At 45.3% G+C, this 18,892-nt stretch overlaps 2 protein-coding genes across 5 annotated transcripts in view; both read left to right on the forward strand.

Moving 5' to 3' along the window:
• Nucleotides 1-18,892, forward strand: part of LOC144104382 (TNF receptor-associated factor 6-like) — a 375,592-nt gene that overhangs the window by 9,453 nt on the left and 347,247 nt on the right. The window contains exon 2 of one of the 4 annotated variants that reach the window (XM_077637348.1): nucleotides 1,301-3,040. The exons of 2 other annotated variants lie outside the window; for them this stretch is intronic. In XM_077637348.1, the coding sequence (XP_077493474.1) occupies nucleotides 1,301-2,374 (1,074 nt within the window). In that variant the 3' untranslated portion in view covers nucleotides 2,375-3,040. Of the gene's footprint in view, nucleotides 1-1,300; nucleotides 3,277-18,892 lie in introns of those variants that run through there. One more of the 4 variants, XM_077637349.1, reaches the window with a different exon arrangement.
• The window catches only part of LOC144104385 (TNF receptor-associated factor 3-like), a 182,492-nt gene continuing 172,173 nt past the window's right edge, over nucleotides 8,574-18,892 (forward strand). Inside the window, exon 1 of the mRNA XM_077637359.1 lies at nucleotides 8,574-9,185. Coding sequence (XP_077493485.1) covers nucleotides 8,901-9,185 — 285 coding nt within the window. The 5' untranslated portion in view covers nucleotides 8,574-8,900. The remainder of the gene's footprint in view (nucleotides 9,186-18,892) is intronic.

The raw sequence follows: 18,892 nt of genomic DNA on the forward strand, positions 1-18,892 counted from the left end.
GAGCTACAAAGTTAGTTAATACCGTTTGTATTCTTTTTCATATTATCACGCTAATAAGGGGCCAAATTCTGGCCCTAATTATCTCCCACTGCTAGTTGTGCCCAGTGTTCCTTGTGTTCGCATGTGACCAAATGTACGACGGAGAGCCTTGCGTGTCAGTCGAGCGCGACCGCAGTCTTCCCGTTTCTGCCTTCGCTCTCTGTACAAAGGCGCGTGTCTAACTTTCCTTGCGCTGAAAAAAGAGTTTCTCGGATTCAAAGTTTTCACACCCTCCTGTAGCGTGCCTGTCAAAATCCGCTGCTGTGAATTTTTTCTGCACCACCTCGATACACTCCGTAAGGTGCTGTGCGGGAGTGTCTCCAGCGCTATCAGGGACAGGCCTTCGGATAATTTGACAGACAATTGCCTGTGAACTCCCACTTGTAGATGCGCAGTTCCTGGAAAGCTCGGTTATCTCCTACACATCCTTCCCGAACAGGGTGTGCCAGATCAAAGATTTCTTCCCATTATTTTAAAGACGTTTGCCGAATGTTACGCCAAACAATTTGCAGTCTTTTTCACATTCGAGAACTTCTCTTTAAAATGTTCAAACAACATACTGAACAAAATTCACCAAAAGCGTTCGATGTACGCAATAAACAGGATATTATTTTTGGAAAAAAAATTTGTCATGTTCAGCATTTAATTTCTCAAAATAGACTAAAGGAAGAAAAAAAGAAAACTATTTCGTCTTCCCCAAAGGTTGCCGACCAAGCTGCATTACAGAACTTCATTTCTGATTCGCTACGCCCAAAGAAGATCATGAGTATGTCCGATGTCAGTGCACGTTAAAGAACCCCAGGTGGTCGAATATTCCGGAGCCTTTCACTACGGCGTCCCTCATAGCCAGAGTCGTTTTGGGACGTTAAACCCCCATAAACCATATTTATGATTCGCTACGCCCAGAGAAGATCACGAGTATATCCGATGTCAGTGCGCATTAAAAAACCCAAGGTGGTCGAATATTCCGGAGCCCTTCACCACGGCGTCCCTCATAGCCTGAGTCGCTTTGGGACGTCAAACCCCCATAAACCATATTTCTGATTCGCTACGCCCAGAGAAGATCATGAGTATGTCCGATGTCAGCGCGCGTTAAATAACCCCAGGTGGTCGAATATTCCGGGGCCCTTCAACACGGCGTTCCTCATCCTGAGTCGCTTTGGGAGGCTAAACCTCCATAAGCCATAAATCATCATAGGTGAATCCTTCGGTATGCAATCACAACATGTCCCAAAGTTACATTTTTTTTGTCTCCTTGCAGGTCAAGTGCTGGAACGAAGGTAATGGCTGCCAGTATACGACAGCTGCTGCAGGGATCACCCAGCATTTGCTGCTGGAATGCGAGCGCCACTCCGTCCGTTGTCCCAGGTGCTCCGCCGCCATTCTTTGCAAAGAGGTGCGCGCGCATCACAAGTCGGCTTTTTGCAACAGCTCGAAGCCTTCCGCATCCGAACGCCAAGTTCCGGCGGTTCACACGGATGAATCAGCATCTTTAACTTCTTACAGAGAATCGTTTGCAAGGCAAGCGGGTGAAATCACATCATATCCTAAGCCAATCGCTGCTGATATGAGCAAACAAATGGACCGATTAAGCGAAATCTCTCGCAGCGTAAACACACGAGAAGATACACTCCGTCAAGAACTAGCGGTTTTAACAAGACAGAAACATGACGAAACGGCGTTCTCTGACACTGAAGAATGCGTTGAGGCTTGCAGTGATAGACTGAACATTTCGCAGAGAGCTATAACCGATGTAGGAAAAACACTGAACAAACCGAGCGGAACTCGAGACGACTTGTCGGATATTGTTGCTGCCGTAGAACAAATTAATTCTGAAGTGGAAGAAAGAATCTCAAAATCATTGCAACCCGTCACCAGTGTGCGTAGAGAGAGTGCACTACAAGTGACGCACTGCGAGTTTTTTGTAAAAGGAGTGGAATCACTTCAAGACACGGCGATGGAGAAAGGTTCGGCTGCGTATGACAGCGAGCAGGTGTACCTTCGCGGCTACTGCATGTCTCCTGGAGTGCTGGCTATAAAAAGTGATGGACCTGCGACACTGCACGCCAGGTACACCCTGCACAAAGGTGACATGGACGACGCTGCTCAGTGGCCATTCAAGCACAAGATCAGGATGAGCGTCATTCATCCGAGAATAGGTGCAGACCGTGTGCTGGAAGTTAAACCGGATCGAAAACACCGAGCAAATAGGAGGCCCAGTGTTCAAAGCATCTCGACTTATTACCTTGTGGATTGCTTTAACCTCACAGATCTCATCACTGCCGGCTACGTAGACAATGACCAGCTTCGAGTTAAGTGGGAGTTAATGCCTTGAATCGCACTTGAGCGCGTATTGTGGCCATCAGTTTTAATTTGGCGTCCTTGAGGACTCTTGGGCTCCTACATTTGTTTCCTGTTTTTTCAATTCTATGGGGAATATTACTGTGTTATGTTGGAGTCAATCTAAAAGTTCTCCTATGATGGATCAAAAACGAATGTTTACAAAAACACTATCTAGAATTGTTTTGCTTGGGACCCTTTTATGTCACCCCCCATGTTATATGAATTAAATATGCCTAAATAAACAAATGTTGCTTTTTATTTCACTGCGAACGTTGCGTGCTTCTTGAGAGAGTCCGATAAACCAATAGTAATCTTTTGCAGCATTCATTTCTGATTAATGGAGTGTTAATTTGGCGTTTTAATTATGAAGATTTAATTTGGCATCCTGGAAAACTCTTGGACTGCTCCATTTGTGTCCTGTCTTTCAATTCTATGGGGAATAATGTTGTATTATGTGGCAGTTAATCTAAAAATATTCGTATGATGGAGCAAAAACGGATGTTTACAAAAACACTATTTAGAATTGTTTTGTTTGGGACCCTCCTATATAACCCACCGTGTTTTAGGAATTAAAAATGCCTAAGTAAACAAGTTTGGAACCCTCTTATGTAACCCACCGTGTTTTAGGAATTAAAAATACCAAAGTAAACAATTTTTTTTTTCTTTCGCTCCGAACGTTGCGTGTTTCTTGAGAGAGTTTGATAAAGCAATATTGATCTTTTGTTGCATCCATTTCTGATCATTTCTTATTTTCTTTTCTGAAGAACGCCTGCCTTTATTGTCACATTAATACCCAATCCATTCCGTCTCCACCAAAACATACTGGTTCCGGTTTTATTGTAATCTTCTTAAGCGTTGTCTATAGTAGGATGCCATACAAAAAAAAAAAAAACAACGGCAGTTGCTTACGCTGGGCCACGGTCCGCGGCAGCCTGTGTTACTCCGCTGGCCAATCGTAACAGTATACGGAATCATCTATTAAGGTCTGACAATATTAAGTAAACCTGGAATAAAAATTCTAGACTTTATTAATTTTTTTTCTTCTGATAGGCTTCTTGTTTAGGTAGCAACAAAGTTTTAGCAACGGACTACTTTTTTGTCGTGGAGGAATTCTTTGTGTGGTGGCTGAATGTGGGCGGAGCTTCACAGCTGACTTAAGTTGTTTCCGACTATAGATGCATAATTTATTTTTTAGTTCGCTATTTATTGTGCACCTCAACTCTATAGAATACAGGTATTATATAGGGGATTACATGAGGTACAATAAATGCGATATACAAGATGAATCGTAAATGAATGACGCTGGGGTTAAAGCATAGTATAATCTATGGCGTTTTTAAAGTGGACAGTGCCAGTGCGGAGTATGGAATCGGCAGGCAGCCCATTACTAGTCTAGCGCTGTCTACACAAAGTAAGAATGGAAGTTTTCAGTAGTGCGCGAGAACGACAAACGGCATTTTTGGTGACAAGAGACACCAGATGTGCTTGCGAGGGACAAGCAATGAAATTAGTGAAAGAGACTCAGCGTGTGGATTTCGCGTTTTATCTGAAGGTCAGGTAGATTAGCATTCGACTTAGTATTAGATAAAGGCTCTCGCTTGGTAGTCAAAACGCCGTATCGTCCGAGATTTTGAACAAGTGCCTCGTGCGGGAGCCGAAAAGTCATGTCTAATCATTTCATTTTTCGCCATGTGTCTTCTCGGAAAGACGAGCCTCCGTCAAATTCGACTTGATCCATATGAGTCTTCCTTCAAAAACCCTGGACACGTGGCGTCGCGTTGAATGGGGGCCTCCATGGAGGGCGGCAGCACGAATAGCATGAGAGATGCCGAAAACGCAAACACTTGCAGTTCCTAGTTTCACTTGCAGGGGAAGCAAGCTATCCAGCGTAATATAAGCGCCCGTGTTGTTTTTTTTTTGTCATACAAGTCAAATATCATACGGAGCAGCGATCTACGCATGTCATGCGCGAACACTCCCAGAGAAGTAAGCTTACTTCTCACGAATTAACGCGTGACGTCACTTTTCAGAAGGGCTGTGCATCGTGTAGAGCTTCGAAGAGCACGTTATAAGCACAGATTTGCCTAACCACGTATTCAGAAGGTTTCCGAGTTTGAAGGTTGACCACCACACGCGAAAGGATTCCGCCATTGCGTTGTCCTGGACAGGAGGTGACTCCGTTAGTAATTTGGACGCAACCAGGTAACAGAAATCAGAGAAAGAATCTATTGTTCGCAATGAAGATACTGTCTCGGACCGGACAATTCTGAAGACCTTCTATTCATGGGGCGTCCTTCAAAAAGATATTGTGCAGCCCCACGTGGCAGAAACGACCCAGGCAGTTTCAATTGGTGGTAGTCCAGTGACCGTTGAAGCGGACGGAAGCGAAGTGAAATGCTTGTAGTTCATGCTGTTTTTGTCATTGAATCTCTGAACCCGATGGCTGTTTTCGAAAGAATGCATTAAGACAAAGCGACGGCTCGCTGTCACGCCCTATATGTTCCGACATCTCGACGATGGCCGACAAAGAAATACAGCAATTGGTCCGTTGACAGCCGAAGAGCTCTTGTCTGCCGAGCCAAATTCGGTTAGATGTGGTCAAAAAGAAGCCTTTCATGCGGGAATATGAGTAACTAGTGACCCATATCTTTAACAAGTAGTGCTTGTAAGCTTCTAGAATATCTCATTGCTTCAAACGTTGTGTAGCGCCTTGAACAAAACAGCTTTTTTACTCTCATCAGCGCGGTTTTAGAAAAGAGCTGTCGTGCGATACGCAACTCATGGAATTTTCTCCAAAAGTTCTTTCTAACATGAACGATACCCTATAGACTGATCGTATCTTCATTGACTTTTCTAAAGGGTTTGATTGCATTCTACTTTGCCGTTTTTTTTGCAAAACTCTCCGCATTAAATATTGGCTTATTAATAATATCATAGATTTAAAAAGTTTTTATGATTTCGAAAAAAAAATACTTGCATAAATTATTGCTCATCTTCCCTCTCTTCGGAATCGCCCGGTGTTCCCCAGGGCAGTATTCTGGGGCCGTTACTATATATAATATATATTTAAGTTCTGCCAACCGACATTACTTCCCAAATCCATTTGTTTCTTGACGCCTGCATTACCTGGCCGTAAAATTTCTAAACCAGCCGATCATCTTGCTCATGAGAAAGATCGAGGCCATATAATAAACTGGTGCTCTAAATGGCTAATGACAGTTAACATCGATAAGTCTAAATGAATGACTTTCAGCCGTAAACTAATAAATTACACTTTCACATACTCGTTCACGAGCCCCCAACAACAACGTCTTCATACAAATATGTCGGCATTTGCCTTATTACAAACCTTTTCTGGTCCACACACTTTAATAATGTTACAGTTCAGGCCTCACCAACCCTCGGATGCTTAGAGCGTAGTCTTCAGGGCGCACCATGTGACACACTAAAACTAGTTTACCAGACGTTTGTCCGCCCACAACATGAATTCGCATCGCCCATCTGGTCACCACACCAAGCATAACTAAAACGGTGCCAGATCCATACAGATCCACTCAGCGCAGTGACTGAGTGGTTACGATGCCCTAATGCTGACCCGAAAGCCGCGGGTTCGATCCTGGCCGCTGAGGCCACATTTCGATGAAGGCGAAATTCCAGAGGCCCGTGTACTGTGCGATGTCAGTGCACGTTAAAGAATTCCAGGTGGTCGAAATTATCAGGAGCTTCCCACTGCCGCGACCCTCATGGGGAGTAGCTTTGGGACGTTAAGCCCTATAAATCAAACCAAACCATAGAGAAGCATTCAGCACGCTTCATCGCTCGCGATTATAATAGCAATTATCGCTATCACTAGAGACTTGGAAATCAAGTCGTACGGCTGCACTCATTTTCTGATTTCATAAAATGGTTTTCAGCCTTCACGACCACACAATACCTTTGTCGTGGCCATGCCATCGTTGTCTCATTGTCTCTTCAATCATAGCAGCTTTACGCGTATTTTTTGTCGTACTAAAGCGTTTTCCGTGTCTGCGCTCTAATGTGCCATAAGCTATTGGAACAGCCTTCCAATACGATGGTGCTGACACTCGAAATCATTCCACGTTTCGAGATGTAGCCTCCATGCTCGCCTAATGTCTTGGTTTTATGAGCTTTTAGTGAAAAATCACCTTTGCTGCTGCATCATATGAACGAAATTGTGATCTTCTTGAGTTGAGTGCAAAAGCGTGTTCCGTTTCTATGTTGCGGCACTTTGAAATTGTATACCGCTCATTTAAATTCGTCTACTCTGCTCAGGCTCTCTCGCTAACTACTGTACAACGTTTATTTTGAAGCATTGCTTTTGTTCTAAAGTTTTCTAACTTCTTGCATCATGCCCCACTCACGCAATGCTCCCATGTAAAAGGAGTCTGGGAGTAACTTAAATAAATAAATAAATAAATAAATAAATAAATAAATAAATAAATAGAGAATGCTACATGAACTGCGGTAAAGTGTTCTACAAGACCACGACGGTTGAAATGATGGCGTAAGCTCTAAAAGTAAGCTTGATGAACATGCATAGTTGGCACCTAGTACAACGTAACCACGAATCTATGTGTTACCTTCGCTTTTGCGCACATGTCAACCCTTTCCTTCGTTTAATCAAATTGCATAAAATATTGTATGGCCGGATATATTCGTGCATATAACGGGTGTTTCAGCGAACACTTTCGAAAATTCCGGAAAATATGGGGTTCAATATAGCAAAAAAAGAAAAATAGGTATAGGATCGCACTTTCTTTCCCGGCGAACACAATATGCTGCAAAACCCCTCTAAATATCTGGGTAATTAGAAAAATCCACTAACTTTCTTAATTATCATAGCTGGGTGGTTAGTCCCAATTGGCAGTTTGGCGCCATGAACGAGACGATGTCATAACACTGTTTGAAACGGAGAAAAACTCAGTTTCTAGAGCCCTGCAGCGCGAAGTAATCCGACACTTTTTCCCCCACACAACCGAAACTGAGTGCACGAGGAGCGCGAGAAGTATGGCGTAAAAGCGACTTGCCGCTGGTGACGTGTCGTAATGATTGCAGCGCCCAATTCGAAACGTGTGTGCTAGCTTTCCTCGCTAGAGAACCTCGGCGTTCAGCTTAGACCGCGACCGGCGTTATCAACTGCTTCGTCGTGCGGAGTAAAAAAACAATATAGTCATCGTCTGCTACGCGGCCCTCGCTTTTTGAGAACACTGATAAGCACACCTGGCGCTCTGCCTGTCTGGTTAACTCCGGAAAGAGTTTTGTATCTTTTTATTTCTATCGCTGGCTTCGTGAAAGGGATATAGGTACTCTTCTCTGACAGTGTGCAGATTACTGTTTAACGTTAATAGTGCCGGTATATCGACATGCATTGTATTATTACTGTCAAGCGTCTTTTTTCTTTTACACGGTATCGGCTTGGCTGCTACAACAAGTGAGAATGGCTTCCTAGATGAATATATTCTAACTGAAAACTTTGCAGTTTTAGCATTAAGCTGCTCCGTACCGACTGGCTCAATACAGTTGCCGCGTGCTGGATCAGACAGAGAAGACTCAGAGAAGACTGTCAGAGAAGAGTACCTTTATCAGAGTCATCTGCAAAAAAGATCAGTGCTCGCTGGAAAAATGGCTGGCAGCAAAACGCAGATGGTAAACAGGTTTTGGTGAGCCCGGGTAGGAATTGCCTCATTAGTAAAGTATTGTGTTTTCGCACAGTTTGCACCGAGTTCCCTTTGCAGAACCCTTCAGACGACACAGTTCACATTTATACAGTGAGTTTCCGTGAATTATCACAGCTTCTATGGATACAGCGGTGTATTATGCAGTTAATCTGCGAAACAATAAACTGGCTGTGAAGATTTGGCCTAAACTCTATTAGTTCATTTTTCACTGCCCATGTTTTAATGTATCCCGCTCCCGTCATGCGTCTTTTTTCGGTCTACCTTGACAATTAATTACAAACCTGGAGATTCATTGCTATGCAACTATAAGACGCCCGCATCTGCAAAGTAGCGACCGTTGGCCAGCCTAGACTGGTTAGAGAGATGTTGGATTATATGACCATCAAGAGCTTGCGGGCGCGGAAATCGTAATGTGCAAGAGTGCCCACTTAGGTACGCGAACATAGCGATTGAAGGAAGAAAGCATAATCCGCTACCAAGCACTTGCTATTTTTCTCTACGTTCAACAAAATTACTCCCTCCCCACTTCCTATTCACTGGAGTACACATGGGAAGCACGGTGTACCACACAGTTCTATGAGGTTCTATGATAGCTTCGCGCTCAGTTTATGAAGCCATCCTAGCGGGGTTTCATCACAAGCGAACGGCGGCATATTTCCACGGGCGGCATCTCGGTTCAACGCCGCACTTGCGACCCGACTCGGCTCGTACAGTCACGATTGTCGCCTTGACGACCGCCACGAAGATAAGAGCGCGTTCTGGAGGGGCAGAAATTGCAGTTCCTAATGAGACCGGCACTGCGGACGGAAGTGGTTAACGATGCCTCCCACAAGCCCGCAGTGCACGCTGGTTGGGTTCTCCCCGGAGCTTGACTGGAGGCCCCTGAGTTTCCTCAAGCCTATTCCAGCGAATCTAGTATGCAGTGCTTGCATACTGGTGCGAAGGAGGACCGCGCACCTCCCCTGCATGCACACTCTCTGCGAGTGCTGCTACGGGCAATGCACCAAGGACGGCTCCCTGGAGTGCCCGCTCGACCGCAGCGCCTACGAGGAGGATGACGTCACCCTCATGGACTTCTCCGCTGACGATCTGCTGAAAAGAGAGGTATGCGAGAATGTAGAATAAGAAGCTACTAGGGCTTTTTTCTTTCTTCTTCTCGCTTGCGCGTTTGTTTGCAGCGCCGACTGCTTCCCGCATGTATACAATTTTCACAACCATCGGAGGGCCTTACGAAAATAGAACGCAAAGAAAGAGCCCTCTAAATTATTCCTATTGTTGCGGATCCCATTCTTCAGCGTAATGTGACGTCGGATACGAATTCCGTCCATGAAATAGTGATGCCGCTACCGCCTTGAAAATTCGAACTCGTGTATTTTCACGTGACGTCACGGGTGCCGTTCTGTTCAACGCATGTCTTCAACAGTGCGGGCTGGGGCAGAAGGCGATAATCCGGCGATAGTGCTCCACAGACAAAATGGCGCCCGCTGTGTCGTCAGTGGATACTCCCTATAGGCATCTTATGCAGTATATAACACGCTTCGCTATGCAAATATTATACACACTTCGCTGTGCTCACAACTGAACAGTGTTTAGCCGCTCCGCGAGATATTGTAGCACTCAAAATTCGCAATATGGGGAGAGAAAATATCTCCTCACTCTGCAGTGCTATCAACAGGTGTTGATACTTTTCGTGGCGAATTGGTTATCCCCGTAGCAAACCCGCCGGCCATGAAAGTTTCGTCGTAAACTGCGCGCATTTCGATAACCATTGAAGCACACCATTCTGTCTTGCTGAGGCCGTACTTGGCACGTTGACCTAAAAGATGCTGCCTGTTTGCTTCTAGAAAGGCGCTATTTGTTAAACTCCGGTGGCTAAATCTTCCTGTATGGATTCTTTTTTACTCAGGGAAGAAACATTGCAACGAAAATTGTGAGAAACATCCCCTTTTTTACCGATTTCGCTTCCCGCGGAGATACAGAGATAGTCACTGGAAATTCTATTATTTTATCATGTCGCACCATATTCAGATAGGCGTATGCGGTTCCCCACTTATCTCGCACAGCGGGCTGCCCTCAGTTGTTCCTTGGTTAGCATGGGAATAAACAGACCACGGAAAGCTTCACCTTGAAGTCGCACGAAGCCGACAACTGCTCGTTTCTACCTCCGCCCTATGTACAAAGCCGAGTACTTTGTTCTTCATGTACTGATAATTGTTTATTTTTTTGGGATGGGGGGGAAGGAAATGGCGCAGTATCTGTCTCATATATCGTTGGACACCTGAACCGCGCCGTAAAGGAAGGGACAAAGGAGGGAGTGAAAGATAAAGGAAGCTCCCTCCTTTATCCCTTCCATTACGGCGCGGTTGAGGTGTCCAATTATTCATGTACTGAAGAAACCAATCTTAGATACAATGTTCACGTACCGTTCTACCGTGGCTGCTTCAAGCCGCCGCTGAGGAGCCATCCTGCATCTCCTGGATGCGCCATAGAATGCGGTCGTCGGCAAAGCTATCAGGGGCAGGCCGGCGTAATTTTCAACGAAAAAAAGACTGTGACCTCCAACCTGTCGCACGGCTGCTCCGTAGGAAGCCACGCACCTTTCTAGCACATGGTGTGTGAGTTCCCAGTGAGATCGCAGTGCGTTTAATGATGTTTGGCGAATAGTTAGGCAAATAGTTTGATCTCCTCTTTGCAATTTAATATTGTTATTTATGACTTTTATCGAACATAACTAACGACGTGAACTACACATGTCCAGCATATGTCGCAAATAGAAAACTTCATTCTTTATCAAAAACATATCTCGCGTTTAGCGTTTCATTTCTCAGGCTCGCAAAAAAGCAAACAATATCAAACTTATTACGTATTCGCTTTACTTAAGAAAGGTTGCAAATAAATCTCTCTACAGATAGTCACATTATCTCTCAAAGTGATTATTTTGCTCGGCCACCGTTCCTTGCAGAGACGTGTGCAAGCATCTCCGGTCGGCCTCTTGCAACACTTCGACGCCTGTCGCATCCGAAAGCCAAGTTCCGGTGTCTCAAGTAAATGAAGCAGCATCGCTGACTTCTTTCAAAGAAGCTTTAGAAAGGCAAGCGGGTGAAATCACAGCATATCTGAGGCCAATGGCGGTTAATATGAGCACCCATGGGGACCGATTAAGCGAAATCTCTCATGGGATAAACACACTGAAGGAGACACTGCGTCAAGAACTAACGTCTTTATTAGGACAGAACCACGAGGAAATAACGTCGTCCAGCGCTGAACTGAGACAATGTTTGGCGTCATGCAGCGATACTGTCAACACTTGTTTGAGAAGTATAAAAATGGTAGAAAAAGAACTGAACGATAAATTGGGCGGAACTCGGATAGATTTGTCGCAGATTGCAGCTAGCATTGAACAAGTCAAGACTGAATTGAAGGAAAGCGTCCAAAAAACTCTGCAACCTGTCACCAGTGTGCGTAGAGAGAGTGCACTACAAGTTAATAATAATAATTGGTTTTTGGTGGAAAGGAAATGGCGCAGAATCTGTCTCATATATCGTTGGACACCTGAACCGCGCCGTAAGGGAAGGGATAAAGGAGGGAGTGAAAGAAGAGAGGAACAAATAGGTCCGTAGTGGAGGGCTCCGGAATAATTTCGACCACCTGGGGATCTTTAACATGCACTGACATCGCACAGCACACGGGCGCCTTAGCGTTTTTCCTCCATAAAAACGCAGCCGCCGCTACAAGTTACGCAGTGCGAGTTTTTTGTCAGAGGCGTGAAGTCTCTTCAAGAAGAGGTGCTGAAGAGGGGCACGGCTTTCTATAACAGCGAGAAAGTCTACCTGTGCGGTTACTGCGTGTCTCCTGGAGTGAGGCTCGACAGATGCAAAGCGTGGGTCGGCAACCCATCTGTGTATGTGTTGGTGATGTACACCCTGCACAAAGGCGACATGGACGACGCTGTCCAGTGGCCATTCCAGCACAAGATCAAGATGAGCATAATTCATCCGGGAGGAAGAGAAGAGATTATGCGCGAAGTTAAACCAGATCCAGTTGACCCAGCTAATCAAAAGCCAACCACATCAGGTTCTCCGGTTTGTTACTGTCCTGTACGGCTTCACCTTGACGACCTCATCCGTTACGGGTACGTAGACAATGACCAGCTTCGGATGAAGTGGGAGTTGCTGCCTTGAATCAGACTTCAGAGCGGACATGGGTCACCGCTTAGAATTTCCTCCAACTGAACAACCTTGTAGATTTCATTACTCTCTTCAATTGTTTAGGGTTATCTTTACGTTAAGTAGAAATCCATCTAAGAACACTTGCATGAAGGTTTCTTTGTTCACGGCTTCGATTAAACATGGAGCTCTAAAAATAGCTTCTAATTTTGATTTATTAGTGACCATCAAATGTATCAACGTAGTATGTGAAATAAAAATGAGTTAATAAAGAAATGTTTTTGTCCTTCTCGCAGATAATGTTGTGTGTTTTTTTAAACACTATGGTACAGCATCAGTACCCGCTTGTTGGATCTGTTTCTGATTATTTCCTTTTTTGTAGAAAAAAAAACGAAACGACAACCTTAATTGGCGATGCAAGTCCCAATCCAATTTTAATTTCTTTTTGAGCAGAACACCACGGTTGCGACTTTATCATTATCTTATTATCATCTATTTGCACAACCGAACGCGTATTTCTTGCATCGTAAATAGAAAGACTTCAGAGTTACGTTATTTATGGCAGGGAAGTCGGTCATTGCGTAACCACTGCGCTACTGCGCCAGGAGTAATATGAGGAGTCCCATCGATCTATGAATGCAGTGCAGAGAATGATCAATTCTGCACATATGGCCATTCACTCATTAACGCTATCATGTCATGCCCTTACAGCGGTGCTTTACTGTGTCCTCGAATTTATTTTTTTTTATAACATTACTTTTTTCAATATCAGAATCAGCGCATCTCTGCCAGAAGTACAGCGGCTTTGTTTGAGATTTTATGCAGGCTGTTCCACCTAAGATTTTACATAATTTTTAATTATCGTGTATTCAAGATAGAAGAGCGTTTTTTTTCGGCATAGCATTCTCAGTGGCGTAGTACATCAGAGTAGAGCTTAGAAGTGGTAACTAGCAGGCTGGTGAACTGATGTCGAATGCTTAACTTGATAACTATTACCGTTAGGCTCCTTAATTATTGAGAAGCGTGTAGCCCACCACAACTGATGTCCATATCAGGTTATACAATTTCGAAAATGCGGTACCCTTGGCACGGTCGCGCAACAAATTTTTGCTATCTGGAAGAGTTACGCGCACTGGAGAGGTTGCTTTGCCTGCAAGCTTCTCGGAAGCGCATGTGTTTTGGCGCGATGCCGCAGTGGCTCAGTGGTTAGGCGCCCGGCTACTGATCCGGAGTTCCCGGGTTCGAACCCGACCACGGCGGCCGCGTTTCGATGGAGGCGAAACGCAAAAGGCGCCCATGTGCTGTGCGATGTCAGTGCACGTTAAAGATCGCCAGGTGGTCGAAAATATTCTGGAGCCCTCCACTACGGCACCTCTTACTTCTTTTCCTCTTTCAGTCCCTCCTTTATCTCTTCCCATTCGGCGTGGTTCAGGTGTCCAACGATATATGAGATAGATACTGCGCCATTTCCTTTCCCCAAAAACCAATTTTAATTTTCAGCCAAAATTTGTTGCTCCACACCGCCGAGGGCATAATAATAATAATTGGTTTTTTGGGGGAAAGGAAATGGCGTAGTACCTGTCTCATATATCGTTGGAAACCTGAACCACGCCGAATGGGAAGAGATAAAGGAGGGACTGAAAGAGGAAAAGAAGGAAGAGGTGCCGTAGTGGAGGGCTCCGGAATATTTTCGACCACCTGGGGATCTTTAACGTGCACTGACATCGCACAGCACACGGGCGCCTTTGCGTTTTTCCTCCGAGGGCAACCGTGTTTTCGAAATTCTAAAAACTGATATGCATATTCGTTACGCTGGGCTACAGGCATCTATATAATTAAGCAGCGTAATAGTAAATGTTGGAAACCTAACTATTCAATATTAGTTAACAAGCCTGCTAGCTATAGCCCGTTCAAGCTGTATTCTGATGCACTATGCCGCTGACATTGCCATGTCGAAAAAGGCGCTCATCTAACTCATAAAGCCTATCTTTAAAAAATGTGTAAACTCATAGGTGACACACGCTGTATACGTTGGACCTCCGATCATTTCCTCCCCGTGCCTATAAACACAGCAACATTGCTTTCTTCCCCCAGATATCACTCTTTACACGAGCGCCGGATGGTAGGCTTCCCCGCAGCGTAGCTTTTCTCTAAACGAACGCCCATGCGGCCCACAGCGCGCAATCGGACATCGCGCACATCTCCCATGCTTGCCTGGACGAGTGTGCTGCAGTCTCAGCGTGCAATGTCGACTTTGGCTTCGTGTTGCGGTCCGCGAAGTATGCCGTTCTTTTTTTTTTTTGTTCAACATGATCACACCCCTCTACTCCAGAACCATTTCCCAGGGAACGCCGGTAGGGCCGTTTTGCCGCCTATTTTCGCACCTTTGGGAGTTTATGAAAGTTTATCTTCCAGTCTCTTTTACCAATCACAGCGGCGTTCCTTTAAATGTGAGCGGCTTATTAATTTAGACCCGTGCCATTTCACACCTCTGCTTCACATGCGACGAGAGACACTTCATGCGGTCCCGACTGTCGCCTTGACAGCGTCCGCGAACAAGATAAGACCGCGCTTCCAGGGAGCTCAAAAAAGCCTAGAGCGGCCGGTGCATCGGACGTACTGTGCGAGCAATGCCTCCCGCAAGCCGGCAGTACACGCTGGTCGGGTTCTCCCCGGAGGTCGACTGGAGGCCCCTGGATTTAGACAAGCCTATTCCAGCGAATCGAATATGCAGCGGCTGCAGGCTATAGTGCGCAAGAGGACCGCGTTGCTGCCCTGCATGCACGGGCTGTGCGAGTGCTGCTACGAACAGTGCGGCCAGGACGGCTTCAACGAGTGTCCGCTGGACGGCAACCATAACGAGATGCATGACGTCACCGTCATGGTCTTCTCTGATGATCTGTTACGAAGAGAGCAAAGCAAGAATGCAAAGGAATAAAACTGCTTGCGATTTTTGTGTTGTTTTTTTTCTTTTTGCTTGCGTCTTGCTGCTTGTCGCGCAAAGAGTTTAAAGCACGTCTGCACAATTCGCATCCACGGGCGCCTTAGCGTTTTTCCTCCATAAAAACGCAGCAGCCGCGGTCGGGTTCGAATCCGGAGTTCCCGGGTTCGAACCCGACCGCGGCGGCTGCGTTTTTATGGAGGAAAAACGCTAAGGCGCCCGTGTGCTGTGCGATGACAGCGCACGCTAAAGATCCCCAGGTGGTCGAAATTATTCCGGAGCCCTCTACTACGGCACCTCTTCTTCCTTTCTTCTTTCACTCCCTCCTTTACCCTTCCCATACGGCACGGTTCAGGTGTCCAATGATATATTAGACAGATACTGCGCCATTTCCTTTCCCCCCAAAACCCAATTATTATTATTATTATCCAGCGCAGATAAGTACCCAAGCGGAATTCAAAGAAACAGCGCAGTAAAATATCGCTAACCTTCCTGAGTCCCTTTATCGAACAGAGTAAAAAATTGTCGGCCATCCCCTAAAGAATTTGAATTCCAGGCATCTTACGCAGTATCTTGGGTTGAAAAATACACTTGTCGCACTGCTAACCATGGAGTCGTGTAGAGCCGCTCAGCGAAATATGTTTCCACTTATAAGCCCTGATATGGTGAGACGAAATTTCTCCTCCCTCTCCAGTGCTTTTCAGCACAGAGGTGCTATGCGCTTATCATTGGTACACGCCGAAGGAAAGCCGCTGACCCTGAAACTTTACTCATAAACTGCGGGCATTTCGATTAACATTGAATAACAGCAATGTGGCTTTGGCAGACGCCGTGCCAAGAAGGTTGACCTTAGACATGCCGCCAATGTGTTTCAAGAAGCGGAGTAATACATTATTCAAGTACCTCGAAGCTAAAACCTCAGCTTATGTATTGCTTTTACTCAGGCAGGAGACACATACGCGCATAACAAGATTGCAGACAAACATACTTTTTAGAGATTTCCCATTCGTCGCACAGAAAAAGGCTGAACAGAATTTGTGTTACGTCGCCATAATTCGGCCGTAATCTGGTAACCAGATTCTGAACTTCAGTTATCTCGCAAAGCTGGCTGCGTTTAGTCTCTCCTTGCTTATCATGTGATTAAATATACGGCTGAGACACTTCGGTTCAACCACGCGTGGTCCACACCCAGCTGTTTCTACGTTCGCCATATGTACATAGCCGCAAATATTCTTTTTCTTGCACTGATCAAGGCTGTCTCAGATTAACAGTTCACATGCCGTTCCATCGTCGTTGTCTGAAGCCCCAACTGTGTCCTGCCGCGCCACATTACGCCCCACAATCCGGTGCTGCAGCGTCACCAACGCGACAGGTGCAGACCGTCGTATTCTTCAACGAACAAAAGAGAGTACTTTTTCCACCTGTTGCAGTGCTGCTTGGGGATAAGTTATGCTCATTTTTCAAACACGGGGTTCTATTTTTCAGTGGCATACCCACCCCTTCAAAGATGGATGAATTCTTAGGGAGAAAATTCTATAAATTTACAGGCTTGAATATTTTTATTCATGATTTTCATGCAACATACTGAGCAAAGCTCACGATAAACGCCATATGACCAAGAAAAATAACCTTTGATTATTTTAAGAAGTATCTATCATGTTTAGCGTTTTATTTCTCGACAATAAATTCAAAGAAAGAGAAAGGAAAATTTCCCGTCTTTCTAAAAGGGCCACAATCGATCGGGTGTAACCGACATTTCAGATTCACTTACCGTAGAGAACGTCAAAGCGAGTCACTCGCAAACATAGCCACAACACGTCTGCAAGTGACGTCTTTTGTCTCCGTGCAGGTAATGTGCTGGAGAGAAGGTAGTGGCTGCGAGTACGCGACTGCTGCTTCAGGGATAACCCAGCATTTTTTGCGGGAATGTGAACGCCACTCCGTCCGTTGTCCCAAGCGTTCGGCCTCCGTTCTTTGCAGAGATGTGCGCACGCATCTCCCGTCGGCCTCCTGCAACACTTCGACACCTCTCCCACCTGAAACCAAACTTCCGGCGTGTCATGTGGACGGGCCAGCATCTTTGCCTTCTTTCAAAAGGGCCTTTGAAAGGCAGGCGGGGGAAATCACAGCATATCTGAGGCCAATTGCTATTGATTTCAAGAAATATGAGGACCGATTAAGGGAAATATCTCATGGCGTAAACACACTGAAGGAAACATTACACCCAGAACGAATATATTCAACAAGACAGAACCGTGAATTAATGGCGCCGTTTAACGCTGAACTCAAGCAATGTGTTTCGACGTCAGGGGTTCAGTTAACTTTTCTTTGAGGTCTGTGTAAAAAAATGCTGTGCGTTAAACTCAGCGGAAATTGAGACAACTTGTCGCAGATTGCAGCTAACATTGAAGAATAGAAGGCTAAATTTAAGGAGAAGGATAAAAAGAAAACTTTGGAACCGGTCTCCAATCTGAGTCGACATAGTGCAGTGCTAGTGGCTCAGACCAAGTTTTTAGTAAGAGTCGTGACATCTCTTCAAGACAGAGTGGAGAAGGTTGGCTGGACTGTGTATGACAGCCAGAAGGTCTAAGCTCGCGGCTCCTGCAAGTCTCCAGGAGTGGGGATCAAGAGACCCTAAGGAATAGAGAGTCTGGACTTCAAGTAAACCCTCCACATGAGCGACATGGACGACGTTGTTCACAGGTCATTTGTGCACAAGATCAGGATGAGCGTCATTCATCCGAGAGGAAGAGCAAAGGAATTGCTGGTAATAGAACCAGATCGATATAGCTGGAGAATCAAAAGACAAAGGCATCAAGCAGCAGGAGGGGTTTTTTATTCCTAGTCGTTGCCTCACACATCTCATCCGTGACGGCTACGTTTATTATAACCGGCTTCGGATAAAGTGGGAGCTGCTGCCTCAGGTGACACTTAAAAGCGGACAGCGTGTGATGGCCTGCCATTTCGTGTCTGTGCGCACGCGTGTACGCTCCACATCTTTCTTGAACTCTTTAGGGATTAACTTTGCATTCAGTAGAAAGTCATCTCTGAGGATTGCTGTGAAGGTTTCTGTCACAATAGCTTCGATCAGCAGCGGTGCAAAAAATAGCTTGAAACTTTACTTTGTTCTTGACGGTAATTAAGATGTCCCTTACCACGACATGCAAAGCACATATGACTAAATAAACAAATGTTCTTTTCCCTCTTGCTGCGAAGGGTGTGGGCTTCCTGAAACAGTTAGGCGAAAGTATACTCACTCCTTACTGCGTCCATTTCTGTATTTCTTTTCTGTCTGAAAAAAAAATGCCGCCTTTCATTTGCGATGTAAGTACAAAGTACAATTTTTATTTCCATACATGCATAATGGCTGCGTCAACATAGTAATAGAAACACTGCGATGCTAAGTAGCAGCAGAAATAAAGGCAAGCATCACGCTTATTTAATTTAACGGGCGTTTTTTGAGAGTGAGAATGAGCAAAACTTTGCTAATATTACTGCAGCCACATTTCAGCTTTTATATAAGTTGGATGCTTGAGCATTCTCTCCCCACGCGGAATAAAAAAAAAGGCTGGGGTTGAAAGTCGCTTGAACTTAGTTATACGAATGGAAGCTCTGTTATATATCGGCAGCACTCTCTCATATTAAATGTGAAGGGTCGAGGGTTCAGGTCAAAGGTTAAGCTCAGGGAACCAATAGTCATAGTC

The sequence above is a fragment of the Amblyomma americanum genome, chromosome 9, assembly GCF_052857255.1.
Source record: "Amblyomma americanum isolate KBUSLIRL-KWMA chromosome 9, ASM5285725v1, whole genome shotgun sequence".
Classification (NCBI taxonomy): Eukaryota; Metazoa; Arthropoda; class Arachnida; order Ixodida; family Ixodidae; genus Amblyomma; species Amblyomma americanum.